A 25518-nucleotide genomic window follows, 5' to 3' on the forward strand; every position below is an offset into this window, starting at 1 on the left:
ATCAGCATCATTACACTATTGAATTTGAAGGGTGACTAGGACACGATGTTATAATTAATATTTGACATTACCTTCAGTTTCAATTAATATTGAAATAACTTTGAAATTGGCATGGAAAACAATAACTCAAAATTTGAAGATGAGACGTCTCAATTTCAATTTCAAAGTGCTATCATTGTGGAAAACGTAATTAAATTGTTAAGTCTCCTAATACAGTCTCTTTCCTTTAATGGTGAAATTTGGCACATAATCCTAATATGTTATTTTCTTTCTTTTCATTATTAATGACTCGTGTTTACTGACAACCATCAATAGCAAGTGATGGATCATTGTGACAGATAGAGTATACCCGTATTCTTCTTCAACTCATTGTGTCTCCGTTCTAACTCTCCCATGATATCAGCCAATCAAAACAAAGCCAAGAAGGAACAGGGTATTTAACTCATAATTGGGTGATAATTCATGGTTAATTACCACCATCTCTTTCATGTTTGTTTAATTTTGAATTAAGTGATGACCCAACTAACTTAAAACAGATAATTTCCCCCCACTTATCTCGGCTGACCCATAAACAAAAAACCCACAACAGTTTCTCAGTGCCAAAACCATTTCTTCAGTTTCTTCTCTGTTTTTCTTCTCCTCTCTTCCAACTCCGCCCCGCGGCTGAAGATGGAGGAAGAAGGCATAAGAGCCTTCCGGTGGAAGTTCAGAGGAGATGCCAAGACCCGATGTGCAAGATTGTTTTCTGTGTTGACGTCTCTTGTCATGGTAGTTCTGTTCCTGTGGACCATTTGGTCCGAATCTGGAGTTGCAGACACGCCGGGGATAAAGCGGGAGTCGAACAATTGGGCATTCTGCGTCGGAGTTCTAACTATAGTTCTCGGTTTCTTGTTTTTGGCTGCTGGTCTTCCTTTACTTGCAAACTTGGTTATGAAACTCTCAGAACAATTGCAGAAGAAGCAGGAGGAGATCAGGAAGCCTCAAGCTCAAGGTAATGCAACCAACACCGAAAACGAGAATTTAATACAAAGCAGCAGGTGTTAGTTTCAGGCTAGGAGGAAACTTACACAACGGTTTCACACACCCACTCTCCTGACTCTCTCTCATCACATGATGAGAGAGATGATGAGAGAGAGCCTAGAGGAGGGGCGGGGGTGTATGAAACCGGGATAGTTAAATTAACGCCTTTTAAACTAATTAATGAAATTTCATTCATCTGAACTTCTCATCTTACTTGATTCCTAATGATGCAGCAGGGAAGCTGAAGACGATATGCATCGTCAGCCGCATGGTTGTGAGTATCGTCGCAATGATCATGCTGGCATGGGCAATCAACACTGGATTTAGGCTTGCAACTGAACCTAGAAGAGAAGGCAAATATTATCCTCTAGCATCCCCAGTTGGTGTCGTGACTATCATGTTTGGCTTCACTTATTCTATCATCGGACTGTGCATAATTGCAGAGCTAGCAGTGGAGTTGACAAGGCAGTTGCAAACGACAGAGAAAAATGAAAATGTTAATCAACAAGTACGCAAAATAAACGTCAAATCTTCTGTTTGACACTGCTTTAATACACCACACCATGTGTAAATAACATTATATTTTCTGATTTAAGCTGCAATTATGGCTCCAGGGCATCAGCTAGAAGAAAGGATTTTTTTTTTTTTTTTTTTTTTTTTTGGAGAAGAAACTATACCATTTTATTAAAATAGAAAAGTGGAATTACACAGAAGTGGATAAGAAATCCACCAAGAACAAAACAAGACAATCTCTCAAGAGGATATGATTACAAGTAGTAAAAACTCAACCAAAATCACTTTACGACTGTTAACATATCCCATAGTATGTGAGAAAGAGAGTAATTCTTAAAATCATTCGAAACTGAAGCCTAGAGGACTGCCCAATATCTTACTCTTCCCCATAGATCTGCTACCCCCGTACCAGAATAATCCTCAAAAATTCTTTTGTTACGGTCCAACCAAATGTTCCAAAAAACTGCCGACACCAGACAACCCCACAAAGCTTTAGCTTTCCTCTCAATTCCTAGAGCCTCAAAATTGGTACTTAGAAGCTCGAAACAACCCTTTGGAATGACCCAACTAACTCTAACCTCCCGAAACAATTTCCACCACAGTTGAATCGTGTAAGAACAATGGAGAAAAATGTGGTTGACACTTTCCTCCTTAGCTTTACACAAACTGCACCAATGGGGAGAGAAACAAATAAAAGGGCTTCTCCTTTGAATTTGATCACAAGTGTTGAGTTTCCCATTAGCCACTAGCCACACAAGAACTTTGACCTTAGGAGGAACTTTTGATTTCCAAATCTGAGAAGAGGGTGGAAAATGTTGCACAATCCCATTGTTGCTCAAGAAAGAGCGATAGGAATTGCAAGTGAACAATCTTGATAAGTCCAGTTTCCACCTTCTGTTATCCGCTCTTGATTGAGACAAGCAAACATTTTCCACATTTTGTAATAATCTAGCCGCCTCTTCTATCTCCACCTCATTCAGATTTCTCCTAAAATCAAAATTCTAGCTCACAGAATTGCTAGAAAGATCCACAAAACTTGAGATGTTCTGGTTGTGCACAAAACTTGAGATGGAAAGGATTTTGGTACCAGATGCTCTATCAATCATGTCCTATTATTTAGTTCCCTACCAATTTATGAACCATCCGGCAATCTACAATCGGCACTCTAAAAACCTAAGTTACCTATAAGGTTTGCCCTCCATGTCTAGCAAGAGTCAATGATTTGGGGATAGGCATGAAGTCACTAGCTTTCAATCAAAGTTAGCATTATACATCACTTAGCAACATTTATCTAGCTAATTGACTCAACGATTAGGAATAATACCGAGGCAACTAAGCTCTACCATAACCACTATTATCCGTACACAATCATACCAATGTTTGGAATAATACCAAAGGCAAGCAGCTAGTGTCACAAACTGAACCGCAATGTGTTTCCACCCCGCGCACAAACTGAATATCATAACTCATGACGCCTATTCCTATGCATAAAGCATTTTGAAGTAAATAGTTGGTGTCCATCTTATAAAATGCACAAACCATCCTTGTATGCTACGCTCACATTGCACCCACCAGAACTCTAATGTACCTACCTAGTTCAATATTTCCGTTTAGTATTGCTCTCATCTCTTTTTGTCAGTTCCACTCCAACAAAATTGCTTCGATATATTTCTAAATGTCTTCAAAGTTACTCAAGCAATTAAGTGAAACAGTCTTAGAAGATTATATGCTGAAAATACACGCCGTGTTATGTGAACATGTATAAACTAGAATAGATTTACAAGTTCAGCAAAGAACCCGAAGTTAGAACCCTGCTAAATGCTCCAGAGAAAAGGAAGTACTTCACTGTATGCAGATCAAATCCCTACTACATCAGCAATCACCATTTTCATTCTTAACCCCAATAAGAATGAATAGCACAGTTAAACACCATAAGTCCCGACATTTCCATTCTAAGTAGGTCGAGCGACACCTAATCCAATCTAAACTACGGGAAGGGGGATACGAGCACACACGCCCATGTCTATCAATTGTTATTAGCTCTCAATCAAAATTTCAAATCTTACCATGCATTTTGTGGTTTTAGACAACAAAATTACAAGACCAAGAGACCCATCAAACAATCAAATCAACAATCGAAACATATATACCAGAAATATGCATTGCCTTAAAATAAAAATGTCTCCATTTGATAACAAGGTATGACATAAACACTTAAAACCCTAAAAATTAGGGAGTTCCACATTACATATATGGAGCTAAAACCCCTTAGAGAAAAGAGAGTGAAATTTTGAAAAATTCAGATGAGCTTGAAAGGGAGAGGCCAAGGGGTGGACCTGGGGACCTCAACCTTGTCCTTAATGCGCTCGATCCTCTTCTCCTTCTTCGGCCGAGCGTTTCCGAACGACCCTTTGAATCGCTTCCCCTTCTTCGTCTTCTTGTCTCCTCGCCCGCACAGCATCGGCGCCCCAAGCACATTTGCTTTTGCAATTGCTGCTGCTGCCGGGGAGGAAGAAGAGGAGGTTGTGAAGATGGCGCGCTGCTCCGCCATCAGCACCCGCCTCGCCGCTGCGCCGCACCACTGCATCATCATCGCCATTTCTTCCACTTCATTCACCACTATTCTCTCTGACTATTCACAGCTGCTGTTATCAAATATTTTAGTTTTTAAGTGGGCTTCCGTTGTTCGGTTGTTTTGTGCCCGGATTGGATATAAAGCCCAAATCCATTATGTTCTAATAATACTACTAAGGGTTAATCTTAGTTTACTATCCTGAAGTATATTGATTTTCAACATTTGATACATGAAGTTTTTTAATCCCAGAAAGGTACCTAAAGTCATAATTTTGAAACAATCACATACATCCGTTAAGTTTCACCTCTGTTAACTGATGACGTGGCATCCACATGAACAATGAATGAATGTCACGTGTCAGCATGGGTCCACGTGAATATTAAAAAATTAAAAACTAAAACAATTTTGAATTTTGAATTTTAAAAACTAAAAAACTAATTTGAGTTCATCTCACTGTTTCTTCTTCCCCACCCAACACAGAAAATCACGATCCTTCCTCTTCCTCCGCCTCTCCCCCTCCCCTTCCTCCTTCGCCGGCACCGCTCCCCTCCCAGCTTTCTTTTCTCCCTCCCATCCAATCCAGTGACCAACCCCTCTTTTTTGTTCTCCTTCTATGCTCTCGCTTTCAATTCTTCTTCTCTACACGAAGACACCCAAAAGCAGGTACTCTCCATGTCGTCCTCAATCTGTCTCTCTTTATCTCTGTGATTTTTAAATTTTTTTCCTTCCATTTTTTGTGAATTTGAAGGAAGTTCAGAATCAAATCTCCGCCAACAAAAATTGGTTTTGCAAGATGTTAGGGTCTTCAGGCTAGATGTGGGTAGGGGTTTGATTCGGAAGCATCCAACGGTACGAATTTCGGGTCGGATTTGGGAAGATCCACGTTGGCATCGGATTTCGAGCGAAGGTTTGGAGGCCTTGACCGGATCTGGAGGAGGAGGGTAGAGATATGCGGCCTTGGGCTTGGTGTGTTGGAGGATTGGGCTCCATGAATAACTTCATGCGACGACGTCTCTTGGCTAAGGTTGGGTTTTGGGGTGTGGAGGATGGGGTTAGATTTTGGGATGAGGAGGATGAGGGTTTGGAGCAGGAGGTTGCTAGGGATTTGCAATGGTGAAGACAAAGATGGGTTGCTGGGGATTTGCAACGTGGTTCGAAATGGGGATGGGAAAACCCTTAGTTTTTATTTTTTATTTTTATTTTTTAGTTTTTTTATTTTATTTTTTTATTTTATGTCCAAGTGTGGCTAGCTTGAATTTTTAATTTCTATGTGAACCTCTTAATGACACGAAATGCCTAGTCATTGTCCACATGGGCACCACGTCAGTTAACGGAAGACTTAACAGTCCGACCAACAGATGTATGAGACTATCCTAAAATTAACACTTTAGGTATGGCTCTGGGACGAAAAAAACTTCATATACCAAATGTTGAAAACCACGAAACTTGAAAATAGTAAACTGAGATTTACCCTATTACTAATTACTATAAAGAAAATAAAAATAAAAAAATAAAAAACGAAGAAGAAGGGAGAATATTATGGGTGATGCAAACTACATTAGAGAATTATCTCCCTTTTTTCTTTCTCTTTTTGAAATTTGAAATAGTATAACAAAAAATCTATGCCAAATTCTTTAAACAACCTGTAAACTTTTAAGGCTATCTTTAATAGGCTGAATAATTTAGAGTCAAAAGTTATATTTGATTCTAAAATTGACACAATTGTTTGGTTAAAAGTAAGATCCTCATTGAATTACACAAAATATAATTATCATTTCAAAAAGTGATGACCAACTTTGTTGATGCACAAAATCGGGTCGATCTTGGACTAATTAAATCCGACCATAAATCACACATACATACAAGAACACAACGACGTATAGTGGTTCACCTCAAGTGAGGGCTATGGCCACACGGGTGTCGATCCAGGTTCACTATATAAAATGAGAGTTATATTGTATATGGAGGCTTGTTGCTGGAGAGGCTATGTTTGTCATCCTCCTAAAGTGAGGGTGAAGGATTCCTTTTATAGACTAAGAGTTTCCCTCCTCTCATACATACATCATGGGCTATGTAATGAGGCCCAAATATTGAGACCATATATGGTACGACAAGAGTCCCCCAAGTCTTCACTCAAGAGAGTTTTTTGGCTAAAGACTTCAAATCCAATCCATGTGTAGGCCGAACTCAACATGAGGCGGTGCTCAACGTGAAGCAATACTCGGCAAAAAGTAGAACACATTGCGACGCTGTTCGACTAGAGGCAGTGCTTGCGGCGAGGCTGTTGCGAGGTTAGAGGCTATGCTCATTGCTAGACAGTTCAGCTGGTGGCGTTCTTCGTTGCGAGTATACACTTGCATCATTGTGCACTCACGATGAGTTGATTCTTGACATAAGCCAGATTCGCTTGTCGAGTTCACATATTGGTTCTATGTGTGGGTCCACAAGTCAGGTTCACACAGTCAGGTCTTTAAGTCGGGGCCATACCTATGGTCTTTGAGTTGGGTACACAAGTTAGGTTCGTGAGTCGAGATCCAAGCTTAAGGGTGTCTGAACTTGTGGGTGTTCGATCTCGTAAGTGCTCGAACGAATGGGTGTCCGAGCACATAGGTGTCCAAATGAGCGAGTGTTCGAGAAAGTGGGTGTCTAGTCAAACAAGAGATCACCTTCGGACCAACTACAAATAGTTGTTGTCATCATCCAATGGTATACAATAGAATTCTTGCTTAATGACTATTTTATTTCAAATAGTTGCTGTCATTTTTTCTTCGAAAGATTTGCACCTAACATGTATTCAACGGCCATAATCTATATCTTGACGAAAAGTAGTGACGACTAGTTCTAAAATCTCCTACAAATGCATACCTTTCTTTTTATTCGAAGTACATTTAATCCATTTAGCCTCGTTACAATATGGAAAACACTCGTAGTCGAGCTAGGAAATCAAAAGAGCAAGAGGTCCTTCATTTTCTCATGAAGAAGATATTGCTTGAAGATACTTCTACTGTGGAATCAACAAGGAGAACCTCGATGATGGTTTTTTATATGGTTTACGATTCAAAATTAAATAAAAAAATTAGCTTTAGGTTTAACTATTTTCAATGCACAAGAGTTAAAAAGTTAAAATGCACATTGAAGATGATATAACTTTTGAAGTCAAATTTGAAGTCAAGTATGACTTTATAACTTCAAACTTTATGCCTAAACATTGAAAATAGCCGAAGATAAGAATACAAGAGTGAAATAAATTATTAAATTAGATACAAATATGTAATACCGAAGCACAACTATCAAGTGTTTGATACAACACGATCTATAAGTTGAAGTTGAAAGTTGTTAAACATCACTTGTCAACGACAATGATTTATATTTTTAACACATTATCAATAAAATTAAGATTTTTTTAGCACATGAAAAAACTTAACTTGCTGAATTGGTAGATCCTTTTGGCTTTTTTTTTTTTTTTTTTTTTTTTTTGTTTTTTCATACAAGGAACATTATGCGTTAAATTTATCTAAAATGTGTGGAGGGTGATTTGAACTTCAAGAGAATAAATCCGTTCAAATCAATGCGCCTATTCGCGCATCTAAGTATTAAAAGATTCCTCAATCAGGATAATCAAAGTGCCATTCACTACCAATCATCATTCAATAATATGTTTTTTTTTTTTGTTGAACCATCATTCAATAGTTTAAAACTTTTAATTTTTTTTATTGTCAAACGCAAGATCGACTAGCCCTCCTCTAAAAATGCGTCACTAAAATCCATGGAATTTCTCATTGCCTGTGAGTCTTTCGAACTTGGGATTTTCGGGTGGCACCAACCCTAGCTTCGACCGGGGTCGGTTGCTGTGTCTTTTACTTTATCTTTTCCTTCTTCTCTCCCTGCCTCTACTGCTACCTCTTCCAAATTTTCACTATGGTCTCCCCATTTCCTTTACTCCTAAAGGTAAACCTCTTCCCTGCTCATCCTTGATCCGATCTTCAGCCATGTTTCTTGAGAAGATTGTGTGTAGAGTTTCGGTGTTTACACCGGCTCGGGTGTTACAAACACCACCACTTTCTCCTTGTTGTTTGTCGCTTCCGGCAGTGTCGTTCGTGGATATCCACGAACTTCATACTAATAATCGGCTTCGTTCACTTGGTTGCCGATTATCCCTTATTTATGGTTGTGCTCTAGTAGCAAATTTGGGTTGGAGGTGGCATCTGTGGAGGCGTTACTGGACAGAGGATGGGAATCAGCCGAAGGACCTGTTTCAAAGGGTGGAGGTGGCTATAGAAGCTTCTGGTGGAAGCTGTTTGGTTTCTGGGCCTTATTGTTGCTGGGCCTTTTTTCTGTTTTAGTATTGTCTTAGGCCTTTTTTGGTTGTATTTAAAATGTGTGTTGAGCCTATGTTATAAGGTGTGTTTTTTTGTAATAAAAATCTCCTTTGACCCTAAAAAAGAAATGGGCGGTTGTTTTAGTTTGGGTCATTGGGTGTGGTTCGAAATCAAACACATTTCCATTTGTGAGTGACTTGGACTCGGTGGATTAGCATTAGCCGTTCCTTTCACCGCCATCTCACAAAACAGAAATAAAACATCTTGTTTTAGCAGAAAGAGAGAGCTTGCAAGCTGCTGCAGCAATGGAGGTCTGTGGAGCCACTGCTCTCTCATGGACCCACACTGTCTCCACCTCTCTTCACGTTTCTCTGCCCCTCTCTGTGAGTAACTCACTACCCACTTCTCCAATTTCTCCTTTGTTTTGTTTTTAATCTTTTTTGTTTTCTGGGTTCTTAGAAGTGTGGGACTAGGAGGCTCAGTGTTTGGTGTGCCTCTGACCAACCCCAGAAGGTAATGCTCTTCAAACTATGAATCCTTCCAAACATGCACACGTACATTTCTGTTCATATTTATACAAATTTACTTGGTCGATTCAGTATTTACTAGAATTTAATACTTTGTCACTGACACAAGCGATATTCTAAACTATTCTAATTTTCCGGGAGGGGGATTCGAACTTGGGCGTAAGGAGGGCGCACATTGCCCTCACCAACTGGACTTACCACATAACTAACTTAACGTTTACCACCTCTTTGCATTGCAGTTTGGTCCAGAACTTGTAGGGATTGGGCTTCACAAAGTTACTTATCATCAGCCCTTTTTATCTAACATAGTGGGTGATGATGAGTGATAAATCAGATGATTAGGATGATTGCATTTATGTGTGTGGTTACAAAGTTGGAAAGTCACATGAATGTATTTGAGCATTTATAGGTTGCATTTGCCTGTTGGAGATTGACTCCTTGTAGGTTGTCTTAGGCAAATCAGTTGACTGTATCAATAACTGGAGCTACGGGTTTTATCGGGAGAAGATTGGTGCAAAGGCTGCATGCAGGTTATGCTCATTCTCTTCTCCATTATTATAGAAATCTTGCGGACTTATACGCAGTGTTTCCATTCTGTTGTGTTTATATTTTATTTTCGTGCATCCACCTCTGATTAATGCTTGTTTATGTTATTAGATTATTTCCCAATGAATATTGATTTGGTCCTTATTTTTTACTGGAGCTAGCAAGAAGGGACATGCATATCTTTCAGTATTTATGCATAACAAGGTGCATTTACAACCAAATCAAATGATTTCAAGGTTGTGGTGCTGCTTGGTTGCATTAACTAAGACTATGTTGCCTAATACTTATTGTCTATGAAGCCGAAACTCATACTACATGTGCATAGTTTCACTAGCTAAATGTTCTTTCGATCCAATTTGTAATGCAGATAATCATAGTGTGCATGTCTTGACACGGTCCAGATCGAAGTCTGAGTTAATTTTTCCGGGTAAGAAGGTAATTTACACTTGTTGGCTATTTTCTCAAATCTTTTGAAATCTAGGAATAGTAAGTTTGTGCACATGATTCTATGAATCCAAGTTAAATTTGACTCAGTTAGATTTTCTGAGGACCAAGAAATTCAAATTCATGTGAATCATTTGAAAGTGGAGCTGCTCTATTGTTCCACCAGTGCTTTCCACCAGTCACTTCCTCATTACATCAAAAGCAATGATATATAAGCAGCTAGTGTTTACTTTTCCAACACTTGGAAGGATAATCAACTTCTAGAAAAAAAAAATCTGCTTTTTAGAATGGGTTAAACAGTTGGATATCTGTCCAACAGCCCCTCCTTCATCCCAAAGAATAAACTCAAAAACTAAAGGAAGAATTATTTTATGTATACTTTAAACAAATTGTTAGTGCGTCTTGTTGTTTGGTGCTTGATGGGGTTTGGAGAGAGGTTGTTCCTCAAGCCATTGGTTCTAGTATTGATACCCCTGTTTTCTGTTAATTTCTACTGTGCTCCTGTAAGGCCTCATTTGGTTCAGTTGTTGTGTGAATGTCATGTGAGAAAGAGTGTTAGTGTTTCATGTTAAATTATTCTTGATATACGTTGTTGGGCTTGGTTCCTAATAGTTAAGCTTTTGGGGACATGGTAACTTAACAAACAAATGATTCTATTTGTTTATTATGAAATATAAAAAAATTGCCGAATATAAGTTGTTACACTTGTATACAGATTGAAATAACCCCAATGCTTGAATCATTGTTAACTGCTGGTTTATCGTCCAGGGTAATATTGAGATAGTCTTCTCTATTGGGTTAACACTTGAAATTTTTCCTGCCATCTGTAGTCAAGGACTTTCCAGGAATTGTGATTGCAGAGGAGCCACAGTGGAAAGACAGCATTCAAGGTTCAACTGGTGTCGTAAATTTGGCTGGACTGCCCATAAGCACAAGATGGTCTCCTGAGGTTGGTACCAGTGGTGAATATTTAAACTTTATAGCAGTAAAACTGCCATGAATTGACGGAACATTGCTGGCTAAGGTCATACAGTATGTGATTCATGGTGTTTCAATATCAGAAGTGAACATATGTATGTATGCCTAGAAGTTACTAACTTCTAATTGGACTGTAGATAAGGAAAGAGATCAAGACTAGCAGGATTAGAGTCACATCGAAGGTTAGTAGGGTTTCTTACACTGATTATTTCATGCGGCTGTCAAAATACAAATCACTTTAGTTTTTGTTCCTTTTCTTAATAAAGAGAGTATTATTTAACCAAAAACTGATTCGGCCTTTCAACTGGTTGTGAAGGTCATAGATTTAATAAACAATTTACCAGATGCAGTTCGACCTACAGTCTTGGTTAGCGCAACAGCTGTCGGTTACTATGGTCCGTTCAGTCTCATGCTTTTTATCTATTAAGTAACTGCATCATCCTATTGCTTGGTTTGCATGAACTTTCAGTTATTTTTCTTGCTGTGCTAGTATTCATCTGTAAAACATTGTAGGCATTTATGCGGAATTTATTCTTCTCGATCATTAGATTCTGACTAAGCATTTCAATGCCCCATGGAATTGGAGCGTCCTTGGATCTGCTAGTTAATCGATAAAGTTCTTAGATAATTGATAAATATCTTAAGTGATACATTTCTGATGTCGGAGTGAGTTAGAAGACCATTTAGTAACTATTATATATCATTGTGCTGAGGCAACACTCATTATCTCCCTATAGCTGGCATATGATTTTCTGTTACTCGAGACTCATAATCCAAATTTAAGGAGCCTCTTTAAAGTTACTAAGCTCATTTTCCTTTTTGGATCTTGTTTAATTTTTTATTCATTATGGTCAGGTACTAGTGAGACACAAATATTTGATGAGCAAAGTCCGTCAGGGAACGATTACTTAGCTGAGGTAAGCAATGGAATTATTTTATTATGTATGTTTTATGCATAATCAGTTTCAAAAAGAATATATGAAAGCCTAATTGACGTGGTAAAAGATGCTTAAAACTTCTAAGATTTCCATTATCCAGTATGTTTTGAGACTATTTAATTATCTGACTAATGACTGTCATACTAAATAGATGTTGAATGCATAGTCAGATTGATCAACAACATAGCCAATGTAGTTGGATCAAACTGATTACCACCCTGAAACCCTTTTGGGGATGCTACCTCAACCTCCTTTAGGCTTTGTGGTTACGGATGACTAATTTTCTGAATAAGGTTTTAATTTCCAGGAAATTGAAATAATAGCTTCTTGGTATGTCCTTTGGTTGTGATAAAAGTAACTTTTTATTTTTATTTTTTAAAAAATTGACATGATGGAAATAATTAAATGGAAAATTGAACTTTCTAATTTCAATGGTGCTGTACGACCTGAATAGGTAGAAGAATTCCTGATTACTTTGATCATATTTAATCTTGGTTTTAGAGTTTTAGGATCACTGGCCAAGGGCTATTGCAGCTCAGATGAATTATGTTTATGTTTTCTTTTTAGAACTCATTATGTTTATGTTTTCTTTTTAGAACTCATAGACGTGGTGCCTAGTGTTATTATGAGTTGTAGAATGGACTTTTGGACGTATTGTCAGTCCGGCTAAATATACACTCTATCACCAACACAGAGCTTCCAGTCCATGACGGAATATCACATCATCACTATCGCAACTTCTCGTTTGTGCAAAAAATTGTCCTCATCTTTAACTCGCATCTAAGCCTTTCAGGATCTTCAACTAACATGTAAGTCATTTCAGGTTTGTAGAGAATGGGAAGGAACTGCCCTCAAAGTGAATAAGGATGTTAGGCTAGCGCTCGTTCGCATTGGTGTTGTTCTTGGTAATGATGGTGGAGCTTTAGGTATGCTCTATACTGTGAAACCTTAGTTGCAATGTTTGCTCACTAACTAGACTTGCTAAAATTGACTTCGGTTTGCAATTTTTCTGCTTTATGTTTGATTATACATTGACCAATCTGGTTGCACTGAGGTTTGCATGACCTCGTAATTGTATCAGGCTGTTCTATGCATAATTATCTCTAACTTTCAATTTCTGATGTCATGTTAGAAAAATATACAACAACAAAGCCTTTTCCCACTAAGTGGGGTTGGCCGTATGAATCCTAGAATGCCATTTCGCTCGGTTGTGTGCCATGTCTTCCGTTAGATATTGGCAAAAAAACATTTAAAATGTCACTCGATTTTGTTACAAATTGTACATATCTATAACTGTGGTTCGTATGACACTAATAATCTCAGTCTGCCTCACCCATGCTTACACCTTTGAGCATTTGCAGCTAAAATGATCCCTCTCTTTATGGTGTTTGCTGGAGGACCCTTGGGCTCTGGAAAGCAATGGTATTGTCCTCAATTCTGTCCGACGGGTATCAGTCAATGTTTTACTACTAACACTTTCCAATTGCCACTTTGAAAGCAAAGATCGCTCTGTTTAGCTAATCAGACAATATGACATCGTCAGTTAAGTTTCATTTTAGATATTTATGATCAACCGAGGATGTCGGGTTTTTAATAAAGAAGAAACTAAAGTTACTAAAGGTTTCACACGTACTGATTGGATGGCATTTATTAGTTTATTTTGTCCTTCCTGTCAACATCTTGGATAATTGATCCTTTTCAATATCGTGTAGGTTTTCCTGGATTCATCTGGATGACATAGTGAACCTGATATATGAAGCCCTCTCCAATCCATCGTATAAAGGTAAAGATTCACTGCTTATTACTGATTTGAAGTGACACAAAGAACCAAAGGATTGATATTGGTTTCATCTAAAGTTTGCTGGCACGTGGAGATAACTACACTTATAAATAGTTCGAATACTCTTTAAGAATTTCAATAAACGAATTAATGATGATATGTGTTCACTCAACAATCTCGTGTGACACTGGTTCTCGAAACTTTTCAACATATTGAACACAGTTTTTACCTAAATCTCAGGAGTTATCAATGGAACTGCACCAAACCCTGTTCGATTTGCAGAAATGTGTGAGCATTTGGGAAATGTCTTGGGCAGGCCCTCATGGCTGCCTGTACCGGACTTTGCCCTGAAAGCAGTCCTTGGAGAAGGAGCTTCTGTGGTAAGAATTTCTTTATTTTCTTTTCAACCCCTTTCCTGATTTCATATTGCTGAGATACATAACAAGGTCGTTGCAGGTTCTGGATGGGCAGAAGGTGCTTCCAGTTAGAGCCAAGGAGTTGGGTTTCTCGTTCAAATACTCGTATGTGAGAGATGCATTACGATCGATTATTTCACAAAAGGCAGCCTAATTTGGCGGAGGAAATATCTGTAGTTTTTCATTCTTTTAGGCAGTGGGTATCACAATCTCCAAAACCTACATGAAAGATGCATCACGATCAGTTATCGTAAAGAAAATGTTGTAACAAGTTGCAGAGGAAACATCTTTGTTTTTCATTCCTTTAGCTACAAGGTATCCCAGATTATAAGAATCTCAGATTTAAGGAATCAGGTGAAATTTTGGTCCTTGTGGATGCTGTGGATCTCTTGTTTAAGTGGTTAATGTATTATCTGAACACATTTTCAAAGTGTCATATATAAATTACTCCTAGTTCTTATTTGAGATACGCCAATTGAGTAGGCATCATACCACGTCAACCTTTTTAGTATTGTTTTGCCTGCTTCGATTGCCTATACCATTGGAGATGCTTGTGAAAAATAAACGGATCTAATCCGTGAAATTTCATGTGAAGTGTATTGTTTGTAAAATGCTACCAAACAGGCCCTTATAGTTTATGACTTGAGTTTTAAAGTTGATACCAAACAAACCCCTTCTGTAATCGTCAGGACATGTAGAACGAATTAACGATAGGTTCTTTTTTTTTTTTTTTTTTTGTTCTTTTGTGGGTCAAACGATAAATTTTGTTAGATTAACCATAGACGGTTTTTGTTGCAATGCAGGTGGATTGCAAGGGGAAAATAAAAAATAAAAAATCCAAATGCTGCACAAACTAAAACTGTATTTCTATCCTCAGTTTTGACAAAACCTACTGTTTTATCCAACGGTACAACATCTAAGACCAGTACATAATTTTGTTATATTCACCCAATCCGACGCAGATAAGGTCAGATGTTGTGGGACAACATAAGTTAAAACCAACACATGGTTTGATAATCCGATCCAATCAACCCCTCAGCGAGTACTTTTTCCCGGTAAACGGCTGGAACTTAGGCTCTTCTTTCGCTTCCGGCTGCTGCTCTTTCTTAGTCTCTTTTGCAGCTTCCTGCAGAATTGAATAAATCAAGAGTGATTTATGATCAGCATCACAACAAACTGGCAACGTCGGTAATATAATTCCAAAGTTAGTTGATGGACGTCATGAAACAAGAGAACCAAGAGTACCTTTTGTGTTTCCTTTGGAGAGCGACTGGCATTTGCTCCAAAAACAAGTTTTCCCTGAGCCTGACGACTGGTAGCTTGTGAACTAGATCCCATAGAAGGTTGTGCATTTCCATTGGTGACTGCAGGTTTCTTGTCTTTGGACTCTGAGGAAGAAGCTGGTGCTGGCTCATATTTCAAAGGTTTCCCATCCAAGCGTCTTCCAGATCCGGTAAAAGGGTTAAATTTAGGTTCAGCATCAGCAGGATCCTCTTCAACTGCAAGAAAAACAGAAACTCATCTAATTTCTTTCTGTTTTCCTTTTGGACAACGGAATACTATTATGTTGAAATACATGCAGTGTTCAAAATTAACAGGACTAAAACTATGTAATTTCTGTGACTTGAAGAAAACCCTAGTCACCATATGCAAGAATGTTTATATTTTCCATTCCAGCCGTCAAGCAGAAAATGTAAACATTTTTTCAGTAATTGACAATTTACTGGTTTTCATTGGTGAAAGTTTTCTACCAATTTCTCGAGTGTCAAAAAGTTGAATAGTATGAGGATTCTGTCAAAATGCTCAATCCATAAGGTTTAATCAACAATTTGTTTGTCAACTGTAGCAAACAATGCGGAAGATCTTAAAAATTAATGGGGATGGCCAAGTGGCAGTGAACTTGGTAAAATCTCAGGCATTCACCAAGTCTAGCTTCTTCCTAAATGAATCCCATAGCAGGATATTTCAATCTGTATCTGTGTAGCCTCTAGAAGTATGTTCATCAATGAAAATGTATAATACCTACGTCTAACTACACTAGAACAATATGTTCCAATACAAAGCTGACATACATGAGACGAACCAGATAAGCCAACTCAACCTCAGAAAAGAGCAAGGACAGAAAATAAATAGCTTTGAGAAAGAAAAGGGAACAATAAGGAAACAATAGGGGAATCCAATCAACCACAAACCAAGAACTTTAATAAACAAATAGAAAAGCCGGAAAAATTATGCCAGCCATGCTTATGGCCATGAGGAAAGAAATCTGTACCTTGAGCAGTTGCCTTATTTAGAGGGCCAGATGCGGCTGGCTTTTCAGGTTCCTTATAGTCAAGTGGAGGTGCAAAGTCTACCTCACAGTCTGTCTCAATAATAGTTATTGCGTGAGAAGGCTTCGCATCTATAATATCTATATAGTACTTCTTGTTGTTGTATGCTACCATAATACTGTCCCCAGTGGTTAAGCAAGAAAAATTCCTCAGCGTCGTCTCCAAGCTGCATTGCAAATAAGATGCTCAACTTCTTTTGCATCAGAACTTTATTTTTATTTTTTTTGAACAAACAAATGTTACCTACACTAAGGGGGAGGGGGTGGGCTTAGCCTCACAATGGGTTAGCAATAATGTGGTTCAAAATCGTCTTTGGCAAGAATCGAACCTAAGACCTCTCACTTAAAAGTGAAGAGGAATACCACTAGACTGTAGTACTAAGTGGCCTTTTGCATCAGAACTTTAACAGAAAACTTAAGAAACAAAATCAAGAAATGATCGTCACAATAAATAAACAGTTTCAAAGAATGAACATAGAAGAGGTACTCAGCATAAAATAGACAGGCCACTCACACCACATATTACAAAGAAACGCAATAATTCAACAAGACACGTTAACAAGTCAAATACGCATTATCGACTCGTTTGTTGTCCTCAAAGTAACAGATCATATCAATTCATTTCTACGTTATAACAGTGATTCTATTTACTCTTATAATACTGATCTCGCTTCCTCCTTTACAAGAAAACTTTCCCTCTAAGCACACAAATCAAAGAAACAATGGATCAATATCTTAATGTAAAATAAGGATATATTGGAAAAACAAAAATATTCCTAAATCCCATAGCTAGGTTTCCCCTAAATAATTGAATTAACACAAGTACAACAATCGCAGAGACATGTTGGAATAAAATACCACACACAAAATTGATAAGAGGAAAATAATGAATAATGAATATCGAATAACACCTTAAAAAATCTTCTTTTCCAAGAGAAAGAAATAATGAATATGGAATAACATATGAATCATTTACTTACATAGCTTTTGGATTTGAGATATCTAGAAAGTCCTTTGTATGGGGTTGTAATTTAACATATGTTCCCTTCGGCAGAGTTGCATTTTTCACTCGCACAATATCACCTTCTTGCAAGAGCATATTCTCCATCATCTAAGAAATAAAAACGCCAAAAGGTAACAGCTCAAGTTAAAGATCAGAAAGCATTTTTGGCTGCAAAATCAACTGCAAAGTAACTTTAACAAGTAAAGCCGTGCATATATTAGAAGTTTAGAACACGCTGAATTCTTACCCAATATGGCATATAGATCATGCCTTCTTCTGCAATGAACTCCAGCACCCCACAATGAGAGACCCGTTCAACAGATTCATTTCGAAGCTCAAACAACATTGGATAATCAATGTGTAAAGATGCTGTATTATGATCAATATTAACATTAATATATTATAGTTGGCAAGTAATACGAAATAAATTCATCTGACAAAGAAATCTTCACAACAAAGGACTAAAGTAAAACAACTCACCAAGACGGTCAAGGGCTGAGGGAGGCATTATAACTGAAAAATAAGCAAGATAAAAAAAAAATTACGAATACACAATAAAGGGAAAACCTAACAAAACTAAGCTACAAGTTGGAGACTTACTTTTGTCACCACTTTCAATTTGTGGCTGAAAATAAAAGGAAAAATTTGATATCAGAATAAAGGAATTGAACGAGTGAGAACAAAGTACTGACAATCACGGGGGAGGGGGAGTTCATCCAGTAGAAAACCAAAGCCCAGTAAACAAGTGTTATAAATTCAACCACAACTACAAAATAATGGACCCAGAACTACAAAGAAAAATGAAACTTCTTCCAAACAGGGGAGAGAAAGAAAAATGGAAAGGATGCCTTTAACTAAGGACAATAATCTATCCTTTAACAGTGCTGAGATATATACATATTTGAAAATTCCAACCTTTTCAATGAAAGATGCAGGATAACATCGATATGTCTGCTCAAACGATGTCCCATGATACCCGTATCCATAAAAATCCTGCAACAAGATGGACAAATTTTAACAAAAATTCAGGGTTAATCAAGAATACCAGGTTATAAGACTTTCATGAAATTTGAATGGAGAACAATGCATGAGCACAATCTCTTCAAGTCCCAAAAACCAACCAAAATAAACGGTAGCAGTTAACATACTTTTATTCACAAAAATGAGAAGGAAAAAAAAAAAAGAAGAGATAATAATATCTAAATTGGTCTGCAATAAGTTAATAGCAGATGACTAGCATCAGTCTTAAAGAAAAAGAACCCATAACTAGTAACTTCTTGAATCACATGACAATGCAAAGTAGACGGTAAGCTATGGGTTAAACTCAAAACTACTCAAACAATTAGTATCTCAAAAGCTGAAATCAGCATTAGTCATACTGAACCAGGGGTAAAGACTTTAGTAACCTAACGTAATACACATAATCGATGGTTGTAAGTTAAAAATGAACTAATATAGTCAATAATATACTCATCAACCCAGAAAACCATCAGCTGCCCGTTGGCACTGAGTTTCTATTCTTTTATATAAATAATGAGATATAGTAAACTAAACCCATACCATATTGAGTGAGTACAGATTTGAACACTGGTTATCAACCTCCGAAAGCTCCCTATCAAAACAAAACAAAAACAATGCTCAATGTACTTACACGAAACCAAATAATCAACTACTGAAACTATCATGAGTTCATAAATTGAAAACAATCAACCCTAACAAGCAACTAATGCCAGCATCAAGGTACTCATAGTATTCAATGGTTCCAATTTTTTCAACTCGTATCAAAATTTCCTTTGTATTTCTCATTGTACAAAATTCAGGCTACAATGAATGAAATAAACAATTACATTCATAAAATTAAGAAATAAATAACCACATATCGTATTCAATTTCTGAAAACTGATAACTAATCAATGAAATACTGGAATTGCAGATAACCACTACTCAAAACTCAACCTAATATTTAGTTTAATTCAAAAAAAAGAAGCAAAATTTGATGTTTTTATTCAAAAGAAAACGATATGGTCAAAACAGAAAGAGAAATTTGAGGGTCTTTTGTCAGGCAGGAAAAAATTGGATGGATCTACAAGTAGTGAAATTAGATTGTGAATTGGAAAACTAAAGGCGAAACAAAACGGTAAATAATTTGAAATTTAGGGTTGAGAATTTTGATACCGTCAAACGTAGAGTGGAGGAGGAGCAGATGAAGAAGCCACAGTGTCCGTCTGTCTGGTTGCGTTTTGATCTCTGTCGGGAAGAGAGGTAGGACGATTGAGCATGAAAAGAAAAGGCTAACATGCGCCGCTGTGCGTTTGTGCACGCTATAATTATTGGGTGGCAGCCCAAGTCCAAATGTCCTTTGGGCCATGCAACTTTAGCTCATCTGCCACCAACTCAATGCTTCTGTTCTTTTGTTCCCGCCTTGTGTTGGTTTCTAGTTATTGGACCACAACTCATGCCCAATTCAAATTTGGATATCATTGGGCTATGTGACATGGGCCCTTTTCCCCTCCAGTCTTCCTCGTATCTGAGTGGAGAGTTGTTAGGTCATCTCCAATCGAATGGGCTAAACATAGTTCTGTTCAGAATTATTTTAAATGAATTATGGCAAGCCATATTTATATATCATCTCCAATCGAAGGGGTAAAAAACATAGCCCATCAGTAATTTATGTTATAAATAGGCAAAAGTTAGAGAGATAACATTTGCTAGTGACAGGAGCGAAGCAAGTGTAAAATATCACATTGTAGCTATAACACAAGAGGATGACAGATAAAAGAGGGAGGGAGAGATGCTGATTTTATTGATCTTTTCTTTTCGCAGTGTCATTTGATAGCACACGGAGCGCTCTATTTATAGAGCAACTCCAAACAAATGTAATAATTACATCTTGAAAAACACAACACACTTTTTGAAAGTATCACACAAATACAATCATCATTCTTTTCCCAAGTCCATATTGCTGTGCGGGCATTCATTCATTCACCAATATTTACAACACTCCCCATTGGATGCCCACATATCAACATCAGTTGCCTCGTTAAAACCTTGCTTGGAAAAACCCAGTGGGAAAAAACCATAGCGAAGGAAAAAGAGTACAACTTTACCTGGATTGTTGATATAGTGTTAAGTATGCTTACGTTGCCTCGTTAAAACCTTGATAGGAAAAACCCAGTGGGAAAAATCCTAACCGAAGGAAAAAGAGTACAACATGCATGTATCATGGATGCTTCCCTTGATATGTGTCTCTCCCTGATTCCACATTCTTTAAATTTAGTTGATTGGTAAGTCGACGTAATCCGATACTTTGCACTAACTTCCGAAATGTGCACTTTGGTAGAGATTTGGTGAATAGGTTTGCTAGATTTTCATTGGAACGAATTTATTTGATTTCAACAACTTTAGCCTTCTGAAGCTCATGTACACTGAAATTTTTTGGAGATATGTGTTTAGTCTTATCGCTCTTGATGAATCCTTCCTTCATTTGGGCAACACAGACTGCATTATCTTCATGGATGATAGTTAGATTGTCTGTCTTCGAAAGTAGACCACATGAATTCCTGATATGATGGATCATTGATCTTAACCAAGAACATTCACGACTTACTTCATGTAAAGCAAGTATTTCTAAATGATTTGAAGATGTAACAACTAATGTTTGCTTTGTTGAGCACCATGAGATTGCAGTATCTCCATTAATGAACACATATCCAGTTTGTGAGCGGGCTTTATGCGGATCAGAGAGAAAACCAACATCTGCATATCCAACAAGGATCTGGTCATTTGTGGATTTCTCTAAGTAGAAGAGACCCATATTTGTTGTCTCACGAATGTATTGCAAAACATCTTTGACTCATTTCCAATGAAAAATTGTTGGAGCAGAGCTATACCTTGCTAACAAGTTAACTGAAAAAGCTATATCTGGTCTAGTACATTGTGCTAAATACAATAAAGCACCTATTGCACTTAGATATGGTACTTCTTGACCAAAGACCATTTCATCATCTTCTTTTGGACGAAATGAATCTTTCTTAATGTCCAAAGAATGAACGACCATTGGCGTGCTGAGTGGATGAGCCTTGTCTATGCCAAATCGCTTCAGGATTTTTTCAATGTAAGTTGATTGGTGGACCAAAATTCCATTAACACAATGCTCGATCTGCAGGGCGAGACAATATTTTGTTTTTCCAAGGTCTTTTATTTCAATTCGATTTTTAGATATTCAACAGTTTTATTGAGCTCTTCAGGGGTTCCAACTAGGTTCATGTCATCGACATATACTACCACTATAGCAAATCCAAAATTGGATTTCTTAATGAACACACAAGGGTAAATGATATTGTTGGTATACCCTTCTTTGATCGAATACTCATTGAGACGACTATACCACATTCGTTCAGATTGTTTTAGCCTATACAATGATCACCTTAATTTGATTAAGAACATACCTCGTGGTTTGTTACTTGTTTCAGGCAACTTAAGTTCTTCTAGGACTTTCATATATATGTCAATATCTAATTCTCCATATAGATACGCGGTGATGATATCCATAAGTTGCATGTCAATTTTTTCTGAAACCACTAAACTTATTAAGTAACGGAACTTAATTGTGTCAATTACAGGAGAGTATGTCTCCTCATAATTAATTCCAGGTCTTTGTGAAAAGGCTTGTGCAACGAGTAGTGCTTTATATCTTGCAATCTCGTTTTTCTCATTATGATTTCTTGTAAATACCCATTTGTAATCCACGGGGTTTACATCAGGCGGAGTTTGGACTACTGATCCAAAAATATTTTGCCTTTTCGAGGAATTTAATTCTGCTTAGATTGCATCTTTCCACTTAAGCCAATCATGTCTCTGTTTACATTCATCAACAGAGTGGGGCTCAATGTCATCGCTTAATATGATTTCAGTGGTTACTGCGAATGCGAACATGTCGTCGATGATTATTTCATTCTGATCCCACAATTCATTAATACTAGCATAATTTATGGAGATTTCTTTGCTTTCATGTACCTCTGTCTCTTCAGGGACATGTGTCTCATCAAGGACATTTTCTTTTTCTGGAAATACAGAATCATGAATTGTGGATTTGTCATTCATTTTCTCTTCCTAAATGATTTCATTTGGATTTAGTTGTGCCTTCGTCTTTCTTTTTCAATGGGCTGAATCTTTTGAACCTGGGGGTCTACCACACTTCAGGCATGCACCAGATGAATCATTCGCTGCCACTTTATTTTGTCTAACAGGGACATCAATTCTTGCAGGTGCATTTGCAGATGGTATATGTGATTTTGTCACTTTCATAGCATCATTAAATGCATCAGGCATTTGATTAGCAATACTTTGAAGATGAACGATTATTTTCACTTCATTTTCACATTGAGTGCTACGTGGATCAAAATGAAACAAGGTGGGTACAACCCATGTTAACTCATGCCGTTCTTCTGGAATGGTCTTTTCTCCCCTAATGACGGGAAGACTGTCTCATCAAAGTGACAATCAGCAAAACGAGCTGTAAATATATCACTTGTCAAGGGTTCCAAATATCTAATGATAAATGATGAATCAAAACCCACATAAATTCCCAGTCTGCGTTATCGGTGCAATATGCAAATAAACAGCACAACCAAAGCCTCGTAAATGTGAAATGTTTAGCTGATGCCCAAACACGAGTTGTATTAATGAGTATTGGTGGTTGGCTATAGGTCTCAATCGAATCAATGATGCAGCATGCAAGAAGGCATGTCCCTATGCAAAAACTGGCAATTTTGTTTTTAAAAGCAGAGTGCGAGCTATTAATTGAAGTCGTTTGATAAATGCTTCTGCTAGATCATTTTGAGTATGGACATGAGGAATAGGGTGTTCAACATCAATGCCCAATGTCATGCAGTAATCATCAAAGGTTTGAGAAGTAAATTCACCAGCGTTATCAAGTCTAATTGACTTAATGGGGTAATTTGGGAAATGTGCTCACAACTTAATTATCTAAGCAAGAAGTCTTGCAAAAACTACATTTCGAGTAGACAAGTGACAAACATGTGACCCGTTATGTCTCGACTCGCGAATAAAGACTATTCACGAGTTAGGGTGTGAACGATATCTTAGCTATAGAAATAAATTCTACAACCAAGATATGGTGAAAAATAAAATAAAATTATAACAATTACACCATACATCAACAAAATCTTACATACAAATTTTTAAAATACACAGCGGAATAACTATAGTGCACAGATTAATTCATAACAAAAGTACCAACTAAAATAATAATTGAAATGAGTAGCTCTTGCAAATACATAAAATGTATGCCATGAGATGCATGGAACATATGCAAATAAAATGGATGAATGTACTCACTCCCTTCTAATCCCGTCAACACATATCTAAGGCACCCAAGCCTGCACGTCTCATACCATGCTTATACCACTTAGCTCTGGATATGTTAGAATATGAGTTAACTCCCGTTCATCCCTTAAACCCAATTTCTGTAGTTAAACTCTCAGTTTCCACTTTATTAAACATACACTTCCTCCGACGCCCAATTGTATATTCAAGCTCTGCACCTGACGCCTAACATATACAAGATTTCATTATTTCTATAATCAACCAATTTGTGCACTCAAGCCCTACACCCTACGCTTGACAGATACACGGTTCATTATTATTCAAGGAAAACTTCAGCCCTTGAATATCCTCACAACTCAAACACTTTACAAACTCAACACAACTCTTTTTCTTGCTTTGCAATGCATATGTATATGTCATGTTCACATAGATATCAATACTCACACTTTATCTTACAAGTCTGCAAGCTTCAACATAAATCAAATTGATTAGTAATAAGAATAATATAATCATAAAATCAAATTGATTAGTAACAAGAATAATATAATCATAAAATTAATAACAAAGTAATAATTTATAATCCATCATATAAAATGTTGCCCGTAGACCACTCCGTATATGTTTTTCCAACGTCTCGTCCATCATGGTCAGGCAACCTATTTTCATTAGAAAAGAATAGACATCCATGTAGAGAAATAATTTTTAGAGTGAAATATATGTCTCAAAGGCCACAAGGCATGGAATCATGTTTCTAGCTTTTCCCTTTCCAAACATCATCTTTTATTTTTATTTTAGCCCACCACTCCTACTTCTTCTTCTTTAATATAGCTGAAACTATCAGCTGTTCGAACTGGGATATAAGTCAGCACATAGATTAGATTGATCTAATTTTTGGATATGTTATAGAGGAGATGATAAGGAACAACTTTTATGAAGGAAGTGTTTCAATTGGAGCTACGAAAAATGGGGTTTTGGTACTCGTAACATGGCCGTCCAGTTTTCTGCGGGATTAGAGACTGAGTTGGTAATTTAAACATATTATAAGATCGCACCGTTGGATTTTCCTGAAATTTTGATATATCATGTTAGAGATAAAGCCGAACAACTCTCATGAAGAAAGTATTATGATATAATCTATGGATGATGGTGTTTTGATCTGTTAAATAGTTTGGACGAATTTCTAGTTTTTGAATATCTTTCTTTTGATAGATGAAAATGATAGTAGTTTGATGGAAATATTTGTTGGGTAAAGTCTCATGTATTTTTCTGGGATTTGTCTCACACTCTTGTACATTCTTGTACATCATTCTCAAGTGAAAATAAATGGAGATTTTTTATAGTTTGGTGGAAGTGCTTCTCACGAAAATGATCTCAAATGTAAACGCATAAACACACAAGATTTAAGTGGTTCACCAAATCGACTACATCCACTGGGTTTTGCTTTCATTGTATTTTACTATATATGAGGGCCTTATAAATACAATGAAAGATGGCTTTAAGCCCTAAGAACATGTAAAAGAAAAATAGGAAGGTAATATGAAAGGGAGAATGATTTTTTGTTGGAGTTGTTCTTTTTCTTTCTTTCTTCTTCTTCTTCCTCTCTCTTTTCTTCTTCTTCTTTTCCTCTATGTCCTTCCGTTGTTTCTTTTATCCTTGCTTTATGTAGATTTCATGACATCTTCTTCTCCAAAGAATCTCCGCAAGTGTGACAATGGAAAGAAAGCAAGTGTTGTGCTAATCGTTACCATGAAATGTGTTCCAATCACAAAGCAACAATTGTTG

General features: G+C 37.2%; 4 protein-coding genes and 1 long non-coding RNA gene across 6 annotated transcripts; 3 read left to right on the top strand and 2 right to left on the bottom strand.

Annotated features, from left to right (window-relative positions):
* Positions 1-297: 297 nt before the first annotated feature.
* Positions 298-4173, top strand: LOC137722177 (uncharacterized). 2 transcript variants are annotated; one of them, XM_068461150.2, is made up of 2 exons: positions 298-991; positions 1257-4173. In XM_068461150.2, the coding sequence occupies exons 1-2, from the start codon at positions 670-672 to the stop codon at positions 1559-1561; spliced, it is 627 nt and encodes a 208-aa protein (XP_068317251.2). In that variant the 5' UTR covers positions 298-669; the 3' UTR covers positions 1562-4173. The 2 variants fall into 2 exon arrangements, with proteins under 2 accessions (XP_068317251.2, XP_068317246.2); XM_068461145.2 differs by having other exon boundaries at positions 303-991; positions 1254-4173.
* On the bottom strand, positions 3681-4224 carry LOC137726725 (small ribosomal subunit protein bTHXm). The gene has a single exon (XM_068465681.2). The coding sequence runs from the start codon at positions 4130-4132 to the stop codon at positions 3833-3835; it is 300 nt and encodes a 99-aa protein (XP_068321782.1). The 5' UTR covers positions 4133-4224; the 3' UTR covers positions 3681-3832.
* Positions 4225-4408: 184 nt separating this feature from the next.
* Positions 4409-5418, top strand: LOC148697108 (uncharacterized). Its single transcript, XR_015963066.1, has 2 exons — positions 4409-4771; positions 4857-5418. It is a non-coding gene; the product is annotated as an uncharacterized LOC148697108 (long non-coding RNA).
* A 2335-nt stretch (positions 5419-7753) lies between these two features.
* Positions 7754-14525, top strand: LOC137726602 (epimerase family protein SDR39U1 homolog, chloroplastic). The gene is made up of 14 exons (XM_088694876.1): positions 7754-8056; positions 8291-8810; positions 8887-8940; positions 9409-9484; positions 9868-9927; positions 10775-10893; positions 11060-11104; positions 11239-11317; positions 11778-11839; positions 12684-12786; positions 13222-13282; positions 13573-13643; positions 13881-14020; positions 14097-14525. The coding sequence occupies exons 2-14, from the start codon at positions 8733-8735 to the stop codon at positions 14208-14210; spliced, it is 1062 nt and encodes a 353-aa protein (XP_088551002.1). The 5' UTR covers positions 7754-8056; positions 8291-8732; the 3' UTR covers positions 14211-14525.
* Positions 14526-14898: 373 nt separating this feature from the next.
* Positions 14899-19704, bottom strand: LOC137725465 (ubiquitin fusion degradation protein 1 B). Its single transcript, XM_068464154.2, has 10 exons — positions 19564-19704; positions 18949-19000; positions 18304-18381; positions 17989-18013; positions 17869-17901; positions 17636-17757; positions 17366-17496; positions 16329-16552; positions 15302-15555; positions 14899-15182 (listed from the first exon to the last, which is right to left on the bottom strand). Exons 2-10 carry the CDS (start codon positions 18949-18951, stop codon positions 15084-15086), a joined length of 969 nt encoding a protein of 322 aa, XP_068320255.1. The 5' UTR covers positions 18952-19000; positions 19564-19704; the 3' UTR covers positions 14899-15083.
* Between the last annotated feature and the right edge of the window lie 5814 nt (positions 19705-25518).

This window comes from Pyrus communis, chromosome 5 (assembly GCF_041283825.1).
Source record: "Pyrus communis isolate YQ-2024b chromosome 5, ASM4128382v1, whole genome shotgun sequence".
NCBI classification, from domain to species: domain Eukaryota; kingdom Viridiplantae; phylum Streptophyta; class Magnoliopsida; order Rosales; family Rosaceae; genus Pyrus; species Pyrus communis.

Excerpts from the sequence above, each read along its gene's own strand:
- LOC137725465 (XM_068464154.2), bottom strand. Across the intron at positions 18,014-18,303 it reads CTGCATCTTTCATTGAAAAG|CCACAAATTGAAAGTGGTGA; the intron begins GTTGGAATTTTC and ends TTTTATTTTCAG. Across the intron at positions 15,183-15,301 it reads CTCCAAAGGAAACACAAAAG|GAAGCTGCAAAAGAGACTAA; the intron begins GTACTCTTGGTT and ends TCAATTCTGCAG.
- LOC137722177 (XM_068461145.2), top strand. The coding sequence starts at position 670 with ATGGAGGAAGAAGGCATAAGAGCCTTCCGGTGGAAGTTCAGAGGAGAT. Across the intron at positions 992-1,253 it reads CAGGAAGCCTCAAGCTCAAG|CAGGGAAGCTGAAGACGATA; the intron begins GTAATGCAACCA and ends CTAATGATGCAG.
- LOC137726725 (XM_068465681.2), bottom strand. The coding sequence starts at position 4,132 with ATGGCGATGATGATGCAGTGGTGCGGCGCAGCGGCGAGGCGGGTGCTG.
- LOC137726602 (XM_088694876.1), top strand. The coding sequence starts at position 8,733 with ATGGAGGTCTGTGGAGCCACTGCTCTCTCATGGACCCACACTGTCTCC. Across the intron at positions 13,283-13,572 it reads TTGGGCTCTGGAAAGCAATG|GTTTTCCTGGATTCATCTGG; the intron begins GTATTGTCCTCA and ends AATATCGTGTAG. Across the intron at positions 14,021-14,096 it reads TTGGAGAAGGAGCTTCTGTG|GTTCTGGATGGGCAGAAGGT; the intron begins GTAAGAATTTCT and ends AGGTCGTTGCAG.